The sequence below is a fragment of the Pelmatolapia mariae genome, linkage group LG1 (assembly GCF_036321145.2).
Source record: "Pelmatolapia mariae isolate MD_Pm_ZW linkage group LG1, Pm_UMD_F_2, whole genome shotgun sequence".
NCBI classification, from domain to species: Eukaryota; Metazoa; Chordata; class Actinopteri; order Cichliformes; family Cichlidae; genus Pelmatolapia; species Pelmatolapia mariae.
In genome coordinates, this window is record NC_086227.1 from 40,795,001 (window position 1) to 40,813,883 (window position 18,883).

Genomic DNA, 18,883 nt, shown 5'->3' on the forward strand with positions numbered 1-18,883 from the left:
CGACTCTCGAGGGTTAAATATCCGTGACATCTGGAGGTGTCATCACCCGTCACTCTGACCCGTTTCCAGTCACGCCTGCGTTTAAAATGACCACGAGCTCTTTCTGCTGCTTCCTCCAGCACGGCGTGTTTCTGTGAACATGTTGCACTAAATTACATTTAAACAGTGAAATAAATAAATCTGCGTTTGTGCCTTTGTGCAGTTAAACTGATGTTTTATATGAGTGAATCAACTTCATTTAAAATGCTGACAGGAAGTTCCTGGTTTTGGTTTCAGGCAGTTTGACAGAGCAGAGAGGAGAAATGCCTGAAATCTCAAAGGAGGTTAATGAAAAGTAATGTGATTACTCTCATGTTTTCCTTTTGAAAGACATCTGCAGCGTTTCTGAGAGTAATGGAGGAAAGTGTAATAACCGCCTTACATTTATATGCACACACTGTTCACACGTACGGGAGTCTGTAACAGAAATACTCGAGTACACAGAAGGGAGCTTGGATAGTGTGTTTGAGCAAATATACTTAGTTACTTTCTTGCCTTTTGCTGCTTCCTGATGGCGTCCTCGTTGGCGTTCCTTTCCTGGTTTTACCTGTGAGGTGTTGGGACACAGCAAAAACACAGTAAAGCCTGCTGTGATTGGCTGTTTCTGCTCATCTCCAGATGAAGGTGGAGGGGAGGTCTGCAGCCTCCGCCGTGACCGAAGGCCCTGTGAACACGTGATTTTTTCAGGTTGTAGTTGTAGTCAAATCCTCAGTTCAGTCCATGCATCGATCCAGTCCTGGCTCGGCTGCCCGCTCTGTCCAGAAGGCAGCTCCGCGGGACGTTAGCCGGCTCATCATTCTGGGACGGCTGCCCGGGGGTCCCGGATGACCTCAAGAGTTAAAAGCAAGCAGTGGGAGAGAGACGAAGCTGGAGGATGGAGGGATGAAGGTATGTGGACAAAGGAAGCGAGGCAGGAGCAACGACAATGACAGCCGCATTATCCGCTTCGTTCCAGTCGGGCAGCTCTGGTATTCCAGGCTGGAAGGTGGGTGCTGTGAGGCGCTGAGTGACGGGTGAGGGGTTACACCTGGCTGACTGATGACATCAGAGCCAATCAGCTGTGCATGTTTTACTCTTCTGTGTGAATCGTTTGTTTTCCATCTTTCCCTCCATCTGTCCAGTTTGGGGGGTTTATTTTTGAAAAGAGCTGCTCATCGTTTAATTGGTTAGCACACTTTTAAATGTTAATGAAGCATCAACACCAAACTTTTACCTAAACCACTTCAAGTGAGGAAAAGGTGGCAAACGAAGGTCTAACCACAGCAACTTGTGCCACCTCCACGCCTACGAGCTCCTGACGTGGACTTTGCAGGTGTTGGAGGAACCGAGCAGAAGAAGTGAGCTGTGCTCAGCCTCAGAGGTGGGCCGAGGAGCTCGGGAGGTCACTCAGGAGCTCCTCCACATCGAGAGGAGTCAGAGTAGGTGGCTCCGGATGTGACAAGAAGCCTCCTGGAGGAGGCCCTGGGAAGTGGTCAGGAGATCAGCTCCTGGCTGAGGCTGTATGGTGTATTCTATAACCTTTATTTAAGCAGGAAGACGCGGTGGCTGTAGATCAGGTGGTTGTATGAAGCGCTCAGGAGGAGCAGAGCTGCGTAAGAACTGGACTATTCACCAAAGCGGTGCCCACAGACGGGCCCGACCCTCGTGGCGTCCTGAAGCGAGCTTTTGTCTCGGCTGAAGCGACAGAGCAGAAACATTAACAGCAGAAGAGCAGCGGCGGGATGAGGTTTAGGGACAGCTTCCTGTGAGCGCGAGCCAGCGGAGAATCGAAGCCCTCGTCCTGCAGGTGGACCCGGTGAGCGACTCGTCAGATCTTCCATTTCACTCACCGGCTTCCCCGCCCGCTTTCCCACAGTCCTCTTCTCCTCGGCCTGATAATGACGCTTAAGAAGGTAATGGTGTAAACCCCCCTCTGTCCATATGTGTCTCTACCTCGCTCTCTGGGGAACAAAGAGGCCTTATTATACCTCCCTGTCAGCGGCGCTCGGCGTCTCTCCGCAGTACAATCGCTGTTTTCAGCAGCGCTGCCAGCGTGGGGTAAATGGAGAGAGAGGCAGGTAGAGCGAGAACAGCGGCGTCTTTCTCCAGAGGCCGAATCCAGCGAGTTATCTACAAGTGCTTTTTGAGTTTGAAATGTCTTTGTATGCAGCTTTTCTTTTTCTTAAAGCTCCAACAGGCAGTGTAATTTATTTGAGGCACTTGTTCTCACACACACACACACTCACACACTCTCTCTCACACACACACACACACACTCCTTAAGTCTACAGATATCTTCTTATTGGGGAATCTTTCAATAAATCAATGTGACTTTAAACACATTTCCCAGGCGACGCCGCTGACCTGATAAGAAGTGAACTAATCTCTTTTGAGGCTGCCGGGAGAGCTTTGAACCAAATCTACTGTGCATCTATCACCAAGGTTATTTGTCAATGGCTGCTAATCCCAGGTAAATTTCCCTGGTTTTATATCAGGGTTCTCATGTCTGAAGTTTCTCGGCCTTGGGAAAATAAGAGAGCGGGCTTACAGAAAGGAGGGAACAAAAGAAATGTTATGGATTTCAACAGCAGCAGGAAGGGGAGGGCCGGGGCACCACGCTATTTATTAATTATTCTTTACTGAGTCAGACAAAGAAATCATTTTAACCAGGATGTGCCCCTTCACAGGAACCCCCCCCAAAATAATCAGCACTAAAAATCACAGTCACTTGTTTTTTCTTTGATGAAGAAAATAAATCCAACCTGCTGTTTCATTACTTAGAGAAAAAACTGTTTTATTACTAAAATTATAACTAATAAAATACCTAATAATTATTATTTACTGTTGAAAAATAATCATAATAATCAATAATAATGTTTACTGATCGATAACGTTGGTTTGTAAACAGTTATCTGGACGTTATTTCAAAGTTAAACGGGTATACTGTGTGGATGTTATTCTGAGCGTATCAGTGGGCAGGTGGCGGCGACCTGAGTCACATGACCATGAACCTCGTTTCAGAGATTGCATTCTGACCGGCACACGCGTGCCACATGACTGACGTTACCGTAGAAACTGGCGCCTTTGAGTAAACATCATTATTAACCACTGTTAATAACAATTATGATAATGTATTTTATTTATAGGCACCTTACATTGAAACAGCAAGTGAAAAACATTTAAACAATTAATGAGTTTCCATGACGACGGGCTTGCCGATCACTTATAAAACTTTATCACAAAATGCGCCCGATCAGCTCCGACAGCACGACGCGTAGTTCATTACAAAATCATCGTTATTGCAGATCTTAATGTTTCTTATGAGCAGAGAGCTGAGCGTGAACTTTGACCCCAGTCTTTGGAGACGTGTGAATGTTTGAATGTGTTTTACTTTGTCAGTCGGCGGCTGACGTCGTGTTTCTGGTCACGTCTTTAACAACAGCTTTTGGGAAATCGTTTTTCACTACGAGCTCACATTCCAGTGAGTACTGCGTGTACTGCGTGTACTGCAGTACTTTAATGTCCTCGAGTAAGCCAAAAAGAGTGTGGTTAAATGAAAGAAGACTAAACTCAAACTTAAAAATCATTTTACCATTCATGTGACTAGTTAACGGCTTCCCCCGTAAAGGGAAGGAAGCCGAGCCCGTCTGCAGCACACGCCGATCCCATCGTCACTGTTGGTGGGAACTTTCTGGCTTTCTCATTTCTTGAGCCGCTGCACCTCCTCGTGTGGAAACCGACTTTTCTCCGAGCTCCTTTTTTCCTTCCCCTCCTCCGTCCCTTGAAGTCCCCCCTCCCCCCATGTGTGCAGAAGATCATGGAAAATCTCTTGCCATATCTGTCATCTGTCACGCTCTCTGATGAACAGTTTTGATCTCTCACTCCTGTGTTTATGGCCGTTGTCAAGCAGAAAGAGTCGTAGCCGTAAGTGCTTACACCAGCGTGTAAATAGTTTGACGTGTGGCTCTGTAACAAAGTTGTTGGAGTAAATAAGGAACCAAACAACCACGCACAATCGCAATTAAGTTGTATGTCTGCATTATGAAATGTTTGGAGCAGCATGATTTCTGCTCACTCCTCTGCGCTCACCACGCTGCGTATCAAAAAGCCTCCCTTTGTTCCTGCAAGAGACCAAAGAGTAAATATGCTGCTTTACCGACACACACACACACACACAGGGATATAATGTGATCGCTGCTCACTTCTTCCACTGTGAGGTCATGGTGTTTGGGTCCAAGTCGGTCGGAGGATCTGCTGCTGAGCGCTTTCACAGCTCTGTGGCGTCTCGTATGAAGATGTTCCTCACGTCTTATTCCTGCAGACGGACGACAGACGTCGAGCTGATTCGATTAAAACAGTCAGAGAGAGCCAAACGGAGCTCAGAGGTCTGACAGTCCAGGTCAAAGTCTGTTTCAGACGAATGCATGAATCACACTGACAGCTCTTTGTCCTCACTTCCTGTACTGTTAGTGGTTGACACGGCCACCATGAGCATTCGCGATGTCACGTCTTTTATTTTGAAATTGTGGGCTTCCTGCGTGGTTGTAGCATGCTGCCGTGTTTGGCCGCAGGTCGCGTTTGTCAGGACTCCGGGAGTTTCAGGCGGGTCGTAAATGACGTCAGAGGCATTTTTAGTGTCGTCCTGCAGGAACGTTTGGGAAAGATTCTGATTATTTTTGATGTCCAAGAAACATTTTAGGAACAAATGCGCTGAATCAAATCAGCTGGTGTGGAACGTGTCCTTGCAGAGGTCAGAGGTTATTGGATGGATCTGCCAAAGTGTGCACGAGTGTGTGCACGTTAAATCAGAATAGAGGTTCTGTTGTTTACAGTTTTGCTCTTACAGCACTTTTTTTCATCATAAAACTATAAGTTTTTTCAGCTTTGAACCAAAACAAACAGCAACGTCTGAAGTCGCTTTGTCAATCGGGGGCGGGGCCTCGCGGTCCCGGACGGAGGACAGACCTGAGACAGACGGAGAGGAATGGAGGCAGCGGTTGGGGAGGGAGAGGAGGGGTGTGGGAGTGGGGGTGAACTTGGAAAGGTTTCGTATATCATAATTATCCCGTTAAGTAACGGCAGAGCGGCCTCCCCAGGGGAATTCGTCTTAAATGGAAGATTTGCAAGGAGAACGGGTCAGAGAGAGAGAGGAGCGGCTCCGAGTCGGCAGGAAATCCTGTTTACATTTACATAATCATATCAACACTCCTTCGTCTTCATCGTCTCGCTCTCTGAGAGGAGATGAGGAAGGGCTCGGGGCCGTTTGTTGCCACCGCTCCTCTTTTTTATTTTCTTAAAGTGCAGCCAGTGCTGGCACCTCCGTCCTCCCCCTCCCCTCTGTCCTCCTCCCTGTGCGAGGGGATTTCTCAGACCTCTGGCCTCCTCTCCTTGTTCGTCTCATAAATAAGGCATGGCGTGTCGGGCTGCGTGAGCCTTAATTGAGATCTGCTAAGAGCAGCGAGCAGATGTTTGTAGCAGCAACTGTTGAATCATCAGAGACCTCAGCGAGCCACGAAACATCAGCCAGGTGCTCCACTTTTTAATTTCTCACTTTTTTATTTCTTTACATCAAAAAGCTGAGTGTGTGTGTGTGCAGACAGAAACATGTGTTATTAGCAATGCTAAACTGCTGTAAAGCGGCTCTGTCTTCATGGAAACAAAGACGGGAGCAAAGAAATCTGGAAGAAAACCCGGATCAGGAGGTCATGGAGGTGTAGAGACGTGTATGAACATGTCTGTCTGATTATTATTGGATGTTTGAATATTAAAAATAAAAAAGGGAGAAGGAGCAGCATGAACGACGCCTCACTTGGATCCATGATAACAGTTTGTTTAAGCACTTTCTTAGTGTGCTTTTATTTATGTGAGTCTATGATTAAAGAAACATATTCCTTTATTTATTCTGTACAGCTGTGAGCACAACAAGGGAACGCTGCATTAACCTGCAGCTGTGGGAAAAACAGGCCTCAAGAAATGTGCAATGAAGAGCACGTGGGAGCTCAGTAATCCAGGATATGGTTGTAATCCTAGCTTAATCTAACTCCTATTAATCTGGTTATTTCCTAATAAAAATAAAAAAATTGTGATTCCATGCAGACAAACATCTGAGAATACTGATTTTCTCAGGAAAGCAGTGATTTAAAGACCAACAAAGCCCACATTCAGAGCAGGGAGGCACTAAAACCTGCGGTTTCTCTGTCCTCCTGACGCTCCATAGAGGTCCCAGCATGCCACGGGAGTGCTGGGAACGCCACGACTTTATTTATACAGCAAGAAACAGAAACAAGAACAGGACAGGACGGAAAGAGGGCTCACCCAAAGCCCCCCTCTAACTCATTAGGCAGGCTAAAGCTCAGATCTTATTGCGTCCAACCGCCCATCTGACTACTATTTAAGCAGATGAATTACAAAGAACTTAGACGCTATCAGAGTAATCTGAGTATTCTGGGATTGTTACTCTGTGACGCGTACCTGTGGACCTTCTGTTTTCTTTCCCTCCAGTGTTTAATGGCAGATCTGATTTTCTGGCTGCATTGATCTCAGTTTTTACACACCACAGCAGAGCACTGCTGCCCTATATATGCTTACTGGCCTATATACTATTGTCCCATTTGCTGCTTCGCTTTGTGCCGGTGATCCACATACATCCTCCATAGTGTGTCATCTCTCTCCTTCTTTGCTTTGGGGTTCGCTGGCACATCAGCAGACTCCTGCTCCCTTCCCATCTCCCATCTGGCTTCATGCCACACCGAATTAGTAACCAGATATGTCACCGCCACTGAGCTGCTGCCGAAAACACTGTCCACTTCTGGGAGGGCCACGGCTTGCAGATTAGCGCCTACAATTAATACAGTGGACTCTCGGGGAGGCTGTCTGCTGTTCGGGGCTCTGCTAAACGAGGAGGGGAGATGTTTGCGGCACGATGAGACGGCTCAGAGACGTGGATACGCTCAGTCATATTCTAACTCTGAAGGTCATGAAGCATCATTGACGCTGCACAGTGTATCGCTTCACGCAGGGGCTGAAAATCAGGCTGGGTCCTCCATATGGCCATATATCCATGTACACCTGTCTATCTGTGGCTGTTCTGTAGGAGGCGTCACAAACAGACTGATTAAAGTGCACAGTGTGTCAGCGTGGATGCTTCGCAGAAACAGGAAGTTTACCAGATATCTATATCTGAGAGTTGCTGGTCTGCCGCTGCTTCTGATTGGCTAATTGGTTGATTCGTTTACTGCTTTGTCTCCATTTGTGCAGAGACTACAGGTATCCTCTGGTGTACTCACAGCTGTCAGCTGTGATAATGGTGACAATGACGAGGGTGATGATGATGATGGTGACGATGATGATGATGGCAGACCCAGCTATCTCAGGCAGATTTTACTGAAGGTGATGCGAGAGGAACAGGTTAAAGCACCCTCAGACCTCCACTTATTCTTCTTCTATGTTTAGTTAGGAAAGTAGGGCTGAGACTTCAGTGTGAGTGTGGGCGGGGCTTAAATCGTGATCTTATGGAAGGATATTGTCTTATTCTCTTGAATGACACCACTTTGTTTAATTTCTTCATTGAGTTCTTTTACATTTCAGATATTCTACTTTATTACTCGTGTTTCTCGTCTTGGCTGCAGGAAAACTTCCAACATGTATATCGCATTTTATCTTAGCTTGCGTTTGTCGTCGTCATCTTCTTCTAGTATAAGTAAAAGTCCTGTGATATCCCTGCAGTTTGTTTGTTAGTGGGTGGATCAGAAGGCAGAGGAAACCCCAACGCTGGGCTTTAATCAAAGCAGCATCGTGCAGCAGCTCGGCCTTCAGCCTCGGCGTGGGTAAGCTCGGTGTCGGTGTTTGGCGATGAGCTCGGCCGTCCATGTTGCTGAAACAAGTGAAAGGATCTCTTTCCATCTCTTCTTTATTTATTTGTGCTCCTTCCAGTTTATACACTCAGCTCGAGGTTTTCTCGGCGCTCCGCAGCCTTTCTGCACATTCCTGCACCATTATGTGACACTGTCGCTGAATAAAAGGGCGTATTATGTTGCAGCCCCCCCCCCCGTAAAAGGGCAGAAGTGGACCGGGTTTTTATCTGCTGAACGAATCAATCAGGATTATGTCAGCTGAAAGGAATCACAGACTGCAGTCTCCAGGCCTGTCTCGGTGTGTGTGTGGCAGCAGGGATGTGTGATGGAGGACAGCACTTGTTGGATACTAACATGCTCCGCGTGGTGACAGAGATGTTATTTGGGGGCTAAAAAGCAAGAGGGTTTTTTCTATTTATGTATTTCCCCACCCGCCGCCTCCACCGGCCCTCTCTCCTCCTCTATTGGAGGATTGGAAGGGCACTAATTATCATTTCAGCAGAAATGATTAGGAGATCAAACAGGGATCGAATGCCATTTCCTTCCATTAATGCCGGGGGTTTAGAGTGCCTGTCAGGGCTCGGCTTGTCCTCGGGCCTGCAGGGAGGAAAAATAACAGGGGAGGACGGAGGAGGGGGCGAGGGGTGGACGGGACAGGGTAGAGGTTTGGTAACGGAGAGACGACAGCTGCTCAGATAAAGACGTTTAAAGCGGGGCACATTTATTTTTCCCAGTGAGCCAGAGGCCGCAGTACTGTCCTGAACAGCAGGTGTCGCCACGCAGCCCGAGCCGCAGATACGCGGGGAGAAGAAGCCAGAACCAGAAGAAGGTTCATTGAGTTTCTGCACAAATCTCGTCTTCAGGCCGTGGCAGCACGTCCGTCTGTGTAACCTGTGACTCTCGGAGCTTCGGCACTGATACGGCATTAAACGATCGGACGCTCACGTCTGTCCACCAGCAGGTGCACGACTGGTGGCAACATGAGCATCAGTTTGACGCATGGCAGGCCCTACTTTACGGTCCCCCAGCCGGCGTGTTTTTATACTTATTGTATCTACTCTGAGCTTTGGTTTTATGTGATTGAAGAAATTTGTGTGCAGCTCTGTGATGTGATTCAAACCACACCACCCAATCAGGAAGCAGCTCCTGTACGTCCTGCAGGACGTCCTCGCTGCCGTGTACCAAAGAGACGACACTGATGCATCTACGGGAAACTGTTGATTCTGTTTATGTCTCACATCTGACCTGCACACTGAAAGAAAGTGGTAACCACGGCAACCAATAAAACCTTAAGTTTGACTTTTGAAAACTAAACCGAACAAAAGTCGAACGACCGTCAGAGCCAATGCTGCAACATGTTTAACACGTGCGTTTGTGCCGCTGCAGCCTTTCGCACCATTAACAATCATTTACCTGGAGGTTGGTGATTGGCAGGTATGTGTCTGCAGGGCATCGGCTGGGAGCACGCATGGTGCTGTGGAGTGAACACAGCGACCACGCCGACACGGTTAAACTCAGCCCACGAAGTTGTGACGCCGACATGCTGCCAAACTAAGTTTCCATTAAAAGCGCGATCGAGCGAGGCTGGCGGTAGATGAGCGGATGGAGAGCGTGCACGAGGCTGCGACGGTTTGTGCACGTCAGATGAGAGAAATGTCAAAGAGAATGTGAGAGATGACCTCTGCGCTCATCGCCCATTAATGACCCTGCAGCTCCCAGCTTCATTTTCCCTCTCATCAAAAACATTCAAAAAAACATTTCCTCCTGTCTGCAGCAGTCATTTCCCCCGCATTGTATTTATGTATTGGAAAAAAAAGGTAATAGATCAAGCACATTCCATTATTCTCTTATAAGATCATTAGCAAATATAATTAGATATGAAAGAAAGTAATTTGGAGAGAAGAGGAGAGAAAAGCGCTATCAGGCAGAGAAGACAGATTGTAGCATCAGAGTGTTTGGGCTTAAATTGCTCAGCGGAGGTATTATCACGCCGGCAATCTTTTAGCCTCAGAAACAGTTTTGGAGACAGACAGCGAAAGATAGAAAGAGGCCACTAACGCTCACTTCATTGTGCCCCCCCCCCCCCCCCCCCCCCCCCCCCCACACACACACACACACACACAACTGCAATCATGCCTTCCTCCATCTTCACTCCTCCTCCTCTGGATCCCTCCATCCTGTCAGCTCGCTCAGAGTTTGAGTGAGTTTATAAAAAGAAAACAAGCTGCCATGGAGTCATCACCTAATCACCCCCCCCTCCCCCCCCCAAGCTCCGGCTTTAAATCGCAGGAACAACAGAAATTGCCTTGAAGTCGCTCGATGAGGAACCTTCTCGCTGCGCCCGCGCACGAGCCGGCGTCACTCTTTGTTGCACCTCAACGCCACGCTCTGTTTGTCTAATAAGGATCTGAGCGCAGCACAACAAGCTGCCGCCACTTCTCCTCACCCGCCTCCTTCTTCTTCTTCTTCTGCTGCTTCTTTAGTAGTGCTTTGAGGGATCGGGGGAAGGAGGGGGAGGAAGGTGGGAAGGGTGAAGAGGAGGGGTGGCGGTGTGGATTTTTCTAGTCTTTTGTGCGAATCACAGGGAATGGTAACTATAAACATCCTGTATTCATTAAAACCATCTAAAAATACAATTTTGGAGGCAGAGGGGGGCGCGGGCTGCGCTCACTTCCTGCGCTGCTCCTCCTCGGTGTATACAAGCCTGCTACTGCTCATATTTACATATTTAGAAATGCCGGGCCGTACAATGAGGCACGCCGCTGCCAACGATAACACTCTTTGCCGCTTTGAGGCCGGAAGCCTGCGACAGGGAACAAAGAGCCACCACCAGCATCGCATGCACACGTGCAGGTCACCTGCCCGAACACGCCCCAGTGTGCCAGCACAAGCCCATTTCTTCCTGCTCAGCTCTCCCAGGGCGACTTTGCACAGTTCAGAATAATCCTTCTTTCTGTGACACTCGGGCACAGGCGGGCTGGTCGCAGTCAGGCCCGCTCAGGGTCAAAATAACACGATCCAGAGCCGCTTCTGCAAGGAGGCCTGGAACTCATGTTCTCTCTGGAATCAGCCCTTTTAGCTCCTCCTCCTGAAAGCCAGCTTTCTTCTGATTGGCCGAGCGCTGTGGGTGTTGAATAACACCTGTCCTACATGGGATCCCGCCTCCTCCACGGCGTGGACGTGAACATGAGTATGAGAGCTCGGATGAATTATTGCATTAATTGTGAGGCTGTGCTGAAAGTCTGACATGAAAATGTTTCATCTTCAGTGCGACGCAGCTGCGTGACCTTTATTTCTTTTTTCACTTTTTCCCACTAAAGCAAAGAGAAATTTAAATCCTCTGAGCTCAAACAGACAAGCAGCTCCGTGTGTGTGAGTGCATGTGTTTGTTTCTTTGTGAGAGTGTGAGTGTGTGTTTGTGTCTGCATGCGTGTGCATGTGTGTGTCTGTGAGTGCGTGTCTGGTCCCCACAAGTTTGAAGACATTTTTGAGACTCAAAATATGTTTTTAGTGACAGGCTTACAGTCGGGTCAGGGGCTCGGGAAAGCATTAGTCAGAATACCTGACATGTGTGTGTGTCTCTGTGTGAGTGTGCGTGCGTGTGCATAAGTATGCGTGTGGTATTTTTGCAGGCTGATGTTAACGTCAGGTGATCCCTCTGAGACGACACACACTCGTCCGCGCACACACACACCCACGCCGGCGTGTACTCCCCGGGCGGTCTGCGACACATGCTCAGTGCAGCACCGTGCCATTGCCCCCCCCCCCCTCCCATTTATCCATTCTGTTAAGCATGACACATGTATTAACAGTAGATGGATCCTGGAGCTGTGTGTCCTCACACCATATGTTGAGCTTTCCCAGGTCCTCTCCCGCCGGTGCCGCCTCATGGCGTGCCACAAGAGGGCGCTGTGGCGGCTCAGGCCGACGTATAGATTGTGTGTGATGTTTGTGGGGCAGGCGTAGGGCTGTGTGCGCTGGCCCACAGACGGCAGACTGTCTGAAGGAAACAAACAGATAAGACTCGCATTCATGTGAGAAATGAATGCCGGGCAGGTTTCTGTGTCTGTGAGGTGCATCTGCCATCTACCCGAATGGGAAATTAAAAACTGTGAAGGGAAGTTATGCTAAATCTATAAAGTTGGCCGGGAAAGCGCTCCCCCCTCACAGCGGCAGTTGTTTGGGGAGAAGGAGCAGCGTGCTTAAATAATAACATTCCAGGTGGCTTAGTTAATGAACAGTGAAAATCAAATATGGGGCCTAATCTGGAGCTCGTTACAGGAAGTTTCTTTACAGGGAAGTCAAAGGCAGGAAGTGCCCTTGGGGACAGACTAAACACTTTTTGAAGCTTGAAAACAAGGAAACTTTATTTTGGGTTCGTTTTAGAGGTGTGGGCTGTTCTCACAGCAGACCTGGCACCCACAGTCAGAGCTCAGATCCTCTCGTTAGGATCGCATTTAATGTCTCGTGTGTTTAATGTCCATGCTGGAGCTCTGCTCGCTCATCTGAGCGCTTCAGCATCTCATTTCCTGGTCTTAGATCGCCATCGTGTGGCTGCAGGTGGGTATGACACCAGTGAGGAGCCACGATCCGGGTCTTTTCCTGGCTCAGGAGGGGCCACTGGGAGGTGAAGGCTCGACTCACAGCCCCTCTAATCATGTGATCACTAAGCAGCCAGTCAGAAGCAGCAGTGTAAGCTCACATTTGTCTGCTGCAGGTGTTAACAGGACCTCTGTTACTTTGTCTTTAACATTAAATGAGTCCCGTACTTTTATTTTTAGACATTGGTTTGCTCAGTATCATGCTGCTGTCCTGCACAACAAAAATGAGACCATTTGGCCCAACTGGGTAGACACATGAAAATCCCCCCCCCCCCCCCCCCCCCCCCCCCCCGCAGCGTTGTTCTTTTTTTTACAGAATGAACCTTTCACAGCGTGAGCGCACACACAAGAATGAGCGTTGTGTGTCAAGGTTTTTGCAGGCACATAAAGGTACGGTTCAAAGAGTGTAGAAAAAAACAAGCAGCTGAAATTATTTGTGAGGTTTTAAAAAAAGTGAAAAATCAAATAAAATGTGCAGAAAATACCTTTGGTGTCATTCTTTGTTCGTTCTGAGGAGATGTCGCATCATGTGTTTAATGACGCGAGGTCCACGTGACCGAGAGTGAACACAAACCCACACATTCGACCAGAAATCATCTGAAACTGAAGCTGAGCTGAAAAGAAGGCGAAGGTCTCAGGTCTGTGTTAGAGCAGATGCTGATTTCTGCATATGTGATGTGTGAGTAAACTCATCTTCAGCAGCGTGTAACTAAAGCTGTCACCACCAGGGGGCAGTGTTTCACAGCAGTACTACACAGTGTGTTTGCTGATGTTGGTAAACCGACTGTAGTCAGCAGGATTTATATAAAATACAGAAATGCGTACCTGCATGAAGATCAGTCCAGTGGTTTTTGGCCTCTTTCAGCATCCTTACACTCTGTGATGTGTACTTGTTGGAGTTTGTGCTGCCGTCTCTGTAGAAACAGACACGTGTCATGTCCGTGAGCGTTTATACATGAGGGATGTATAATCTTCTTTCTGGCTCACAATGACTTAATATGATTCATGAGAGGCACGTCTGAGAGATTACAGGCCAACAAGTCATGAACAGTTAAAAGTGTCTCTGCAGACGTTCACCGGGACCCTCAGCCACAGCTCACACAGTTACCACACAGGGCAGCAGCACCAAGTTCCACAGTAGGTGTCCCATACGTGTCGTTCTTTGCCGTGGTTGGACGTGCAGATAGGTGAGCTGCAGAAGCGAAGCCGGGCGCCGACGGCCGTGGACGACGCAGCTGGTGTGCACAGAGCAGACGTGTAAGTGTGACGGTTCTGTTTGGTTGCAGTTGTAACGCGGAGCGGGGAAGCACGTGAAGTGAGTTTGCTGGGCTCTCCTCCCGCCGTGCAGACAGTCTGAGAGTTATTACTGGCTGCTGAATCTAAGAGATGTTTTATCATGTTATTAGCTCTTTATTTTCCCTCTGTTACGCTGGCACTTCCTTTCATTTTCATATCCATTTCCATACTTGTGAAAGCACAGCTCAAATAAAGCCGTGTTTTAATTTGGTTTTGTCAGATTCATAACGCCACTTTAAAAGAACATGACATGCAAATGTGCTCAGCGGTGTTTTATTGCAAAATAATTTTCAAAGAAGTTGCTGAGGGAATGAAAGTGTGCAAAACCGGGAGGGGGGGGGGCTTGTATTATTTAGTGGCCTCTGCTGTGGGACCTAATTACAGTTATGCATTTCTTACTGTATCACAGAGACATAAAACTTTTTTTATTGCAATTACTCACTTCGCTTCTCGCCACTGTCACACTTCCCGTCGCACTTATTGAGCCAGGCGCCGGGCGTGAAAGGCCTGCGCTGTCGGGACTCAAACGTGTTGGCGCCTAATCTCGAAGACATCATCGCAAACCCCCAAAATGACAAAAAAAAGCAGCGCGAGGAGGAAACAAACAGCCGATTGGTCGACCCACCGACCTCGCTCATGCTTCAGCCTCACAGGAAGCAGAAAGGCAGAAAAGAAGGTGATGTGTCTGTTTTACATCTTAATGAGCCCGAATCTTTCCGAGCAACTGCGCCGTTCACGTATCAACAGTGCACGAGCGCCGGGGGAGCGAAAATCATTCAGAACTTCAGTACTGAAGAGAAAAAAGATTAAATTGATACCCACGTGTTTGTTTATTGGACAGAATGACACTAACGGTGTCACTGTCCTGCCTGCTGATAGGCCGAGCGCCGCTTGCACGTTTAGCACATTTCCCATAAAACAGCTGAAACTGCCTCACATGCTGCTCAGTCCAGCTCACATTCATCATGTACAAGGACCTGCATTCACACACGCACACCAGAAAACTTTCAGTTGTCCAATCTGAGCATCCTGACTGATGAATACTGTGTGTGCGTGAGACAGTGATCATGTGATGTCCGTCCAGCCTGACAGCTGCTCACGTGCACAGAGCTCACAGGATCAAGACCACGTGTTGTTTTTATAGATGGAGGCTCAAACTGAATGTGTGGAGCTCTTTGCACAGATCCTCAGGTGCACGTCAGACTGAACCATGACCTTTGACCCAGTAACACAAATGTTCCATCAAAGCAGATCTGGATGAGTTTTTAATAAAGAACAGATGTTTCCATGGAGACCGTGTGGTGATGCGCTTTCAGGGACATTTTTAATAATTGTTTTAAATTTATTCTGAATGTGTAAACAATGTACTAAAATCATTCAGGGAAAATGAATCCTGCACAAAGTAACATCCAGCTGATCCAGTGCATAGATGGACCTTTCAGTCCCACCTTCAGTTCATCCAGCTTCAGCTTCCAGACTGATATAAAAAAGGACAACAACAGAATATAAACACTACAAATTATTATCATATTCTTTGTTCTTATAACTCTGTAAGTGTACGTCCATCTTTGTCTGTGTGGCCTCAGCGACCAGCTGACCGCCGTGCGGACGTCACTGTTAGTTACACACCATGATGTTTGTCCATGTGCGTGTGTGTGTGAGCGTGTATTCATATCTTTGTGGGGACCACAAATTGGAAGTTTACTATACTTGTGGGGACCAGCAGCCCTTATGGGGACAAAAACCTGGTCCCCATAAGTTTGAAGACATTTTTGAGACTCAAAATGTGGTTTTAGTGTCAGGGTTACAGCTGGGGTTACAGCTGGGGTTACAGCTGGGGTCACAGCTGGGGTCACAGCTGGGGTTAGGCATTCATTTCTGATGGTTAGGACAGGGGGCCAGGGAAAGCATTATGTCAATGAGATGTCCCCACAAACATATGAAATCACATTGTGTGTGTGTGTGTGTGCGGGTCCGTGGTGCTAACCTGCCTCTTGTTCTCTCATTGGCCGTAGTGCATCTGTGGGTAGGAGAGGAGGACCAGCCCATGACCCATGACCCCACGCTGACCCTCGACCCCAACCATCTTAACAGCGACCTTAACAACCACCCTAACAACCATAATGTAGGCGACGCCCACGCTGTAAACAAAGAGTAACGGCCGCGCCGGAGCGAGCGGACACTGGTGAGGATGGAGGCGGTGATGAGGAGGATGAAGGTTAACGAAGGACACACTATATCAGAGACTTTATTTAAGATGAGAAAACACAAACTACCGTCAGAGCGGCGCCACGTGGACCTAATGACTCTCACAGCCTCCCGGACACTAACGCAGTGGACTTCCTGTTTGTCTCTGGCGCTCTGAGCGCCCTCCCCATCCCCCCGACCCCGTCTTCTCTTCTTCTTCTCCTTCTTTGTTTTCTTTGGATGAAACTACCTGTTAGCACTTCCTGTAAGTGTCCCTGAAACATTCCTCAGCTTAGAGACGCTGTGTCCTTTTTTAAGGTGTAAACTTTAAATCTGCACATTCCCGCCATGCAGAGGAGTGGCCGCCCGCAGGCCACGCCCCCCGGCGACGGCGGCGCTAACGACGAGCGCGAGGAAGATGCGCGCGTACAGGTTCAGCCCCTCCCCCCGCCTCCGTCTGTTTTTCTGTACCGTACTGTTGTCGCCGCTGCCGCCGTCGTCGCCGTCGCGAGAGAGCGACGGCAAGAGGCAACAGTTTGAGAAGCGGGCGGCGTTTTCAAACGCCGCGTCCTGTGGAGCTGCGGCCGTGTGTAAAATACTGCCACCATCTTTGTTGCACAGTGTTACCGACTACTGAAGACGACGCTTCGATGTATTTACTTTACGAGGAAAAAAAGAAAAACTGGAAAAATGCTTATTGTGTATAGCCTTAGAAACACGTCCCCGTTACTGCTTCAAAGCTCCGTAGCTGTGCTCGACCGTAGGCCGTAGGGTTGATTTTCTTTGGATTTTCATATGTACTGTACATGAATAATGCCTTGTCCATTTACCGATGAGAAAAAAAGAGGAAAAAGATGACAATCGTCTCCTGTGCTGCAGACATATTTGCCCCGCCCCCTCCCCGTATATACAGAATCATTATGCATAGAGGGACTCGTCCTTTCTTCTTTCTTTGATTCGTTTCGATCTCCCGAGTATTTTGCACTGTGACAGTATTATAAATCCAACCTATACAGTACAAACTAGCTAACTAACTAAATGAAGGTGTGTGTTTGTGTGTCCCTTGGCATTGTGAAATGTTTCTACGTCATTTTTTGTGAACCCAGAGAAAAGTCTAAAGCGGTATGTACAGTCCAACTATAAGACTTCTTTTTTAGTTTACTGTTTGTGGCTTCTTTTGTATGCTGACCCCTGACCCCTCCCCGACCCTCAGCGTTGGCCTGCTGCTGCTTGAGCCCGGCTGATCGTTCTCTGCAGTATATCCTCCCGTTTTTGTTTCTTTGATTTATGTAGATGGCAGTAATCTTTGAAAACAGAGGATTCGAAATCAAACTAGTGAGAGTGAGACGCGAGGAGGAAATGTTCGAGGTGCTTCGGAAGCGACCTCCGACCTTGCTCTCTGTTTTCCAGCCGTGTAAAGATTCATCTCTGAACCAGCTCCGATGATCATTCCACCCCACGTATGATGTACAAACCTGTCTTGTGAGCTCCACACTTTTCTGTTTGCTGTATCCTCATGGCAGATGCTTCGTTTTGTAACTACTGAACTGTACTTATAATAAAAATAAAATGTATTCCAACTAAAAAAGGATTGTCACAGAGCACCCGCCTGCTTCCTGTTTCACTTTCTTCTTCTTTCTTTTGGGTTTGTCGCTGTGGTGTCACCCCTCCGTCAGCTGATGTTCCACACCTGAGTGAAACGTTCAGCTTTCAGGCAGCTTCTTCGTTATTTTTCAGGGCTGAAAACACTGAACCCAGATCAGTTCTTCGCCGCCTGCAGGAGCGCTGAAGCTGTTCTCTGAGCATCGGTGTGACGATTCACGTCTGAAGCAGAGCAACCAGCATGTTTGATCTGGTTCTGATAATTCACTGCAGGATACGTGACAGAGTGCACGCTGGGTAAAGTTTGGAGGCGCCGTGTGGGACAGGTGTCTGCTCAGGACAGGTGAGAGCAGAACGCTCTCCTTTTCACCTACATACCAAGGCCAGCTTCTAGCTTCAGGGTCAAAATCATTTTCTAATAAAGTTATTTTATTAACATTAACGCAGCATCAGAGGTCACATGTCACAGTTTGGACCGATCACCTGAAGAAGCGTTTCTGCATCCTCAGGGCTGGAGGGTCGCAGCTGACCTCTGCAGGTGGCTTCATTACATATACCAACATCATCCCACAAAAACCAAAGAAGCCACGAGAGCCTCACTGAGAGCGTGCACACGTGAACGAGCACACAGATTTATGAGGAAACCGTGACTGGCCTCCAACAAAGGAAGTAGTCAGCAAAGTTTCCCGTGTTACAGGAAATCAGGACGCTAACATGGTGCTGGTTAGTTACCCATGAAGGCGTCCTTTAAGAAAGAAACTTCGGGTCCTCGGGCTGCTAGAGCCGACACGCCTGCCCTTCAGGTTTGTGTTGACCCAGACTTGGGTCTGTGAGAGCAGGTGAAACTCCGGTCAGACCGATCCAGGTGTGTCACCTCTGGAGCTGAGGAGGGGCGGCTGTTCAGACAGTCAAAACTCCAGTTCACTAAACCTTTAACCAGAGAATCGGCTGATGGAGTAAAAATCCACAGAAACGCAGTTCGTCCTGCGTCCACTCGCACTTCACTTGCTCCATGAAGCTCCAGGAGAACGATCCAGGCGCTCCACCATGTGACCGATCAGATTATTGATCCAAGATGATCAGCTCCGCTCACAGTTCTAACAAATATTCATCATCTCAGAGATGATCCGAAGCAACGCCTCACAGCAGGACCCCAAACAGGGTCAGGCTGCCCGGGTCAGTGCCTGACTCACTTTTAAAGGGATCCTTTGATCCCTTTAAAAGTGAGTCAGGCACTTTTAAAGGGATCACACACATGTGCGCACACACACAGTGAAAACAAGTAATTTCCTGATAGCTCTCATATCCAGCTGTGAGTGTGTGTGT

The 18,883-nt window shown here is 48.1% G+C and overlaps 1 protein-coding gene across 5 annotated transcripts in view; it reads left to right on the plus strand.

The window, feature by feature from the left end:
• The window catches only part of znf536 (zinc finger protein 536), a 180,787-nt gene extending 163,917 nt beyond the window's left edge, over nucleotides 1-16,870 (plus strand). For all 5 annotated transcript variants that reach the window (XM_063481303.1, XM_063481285.1, XM_063481294.1 and 2 more), the window contains one exon: nucleotides 15,784-16,870. In XM_063481303.1, coding sequence (XP_063337373.1) covers nucleotides 15,784-15,926 — 143 coding nt within the window. In that variant the 3' untranslated portion in view covers nucleotides 15,927-16,870. The remainder of the gene's footprint in view (nucleotides 1-15,783) is intronic.
• The last annotated feature ends 2,013 nt before the right edge of the window (nucleotides 16,871-18,883 follow it).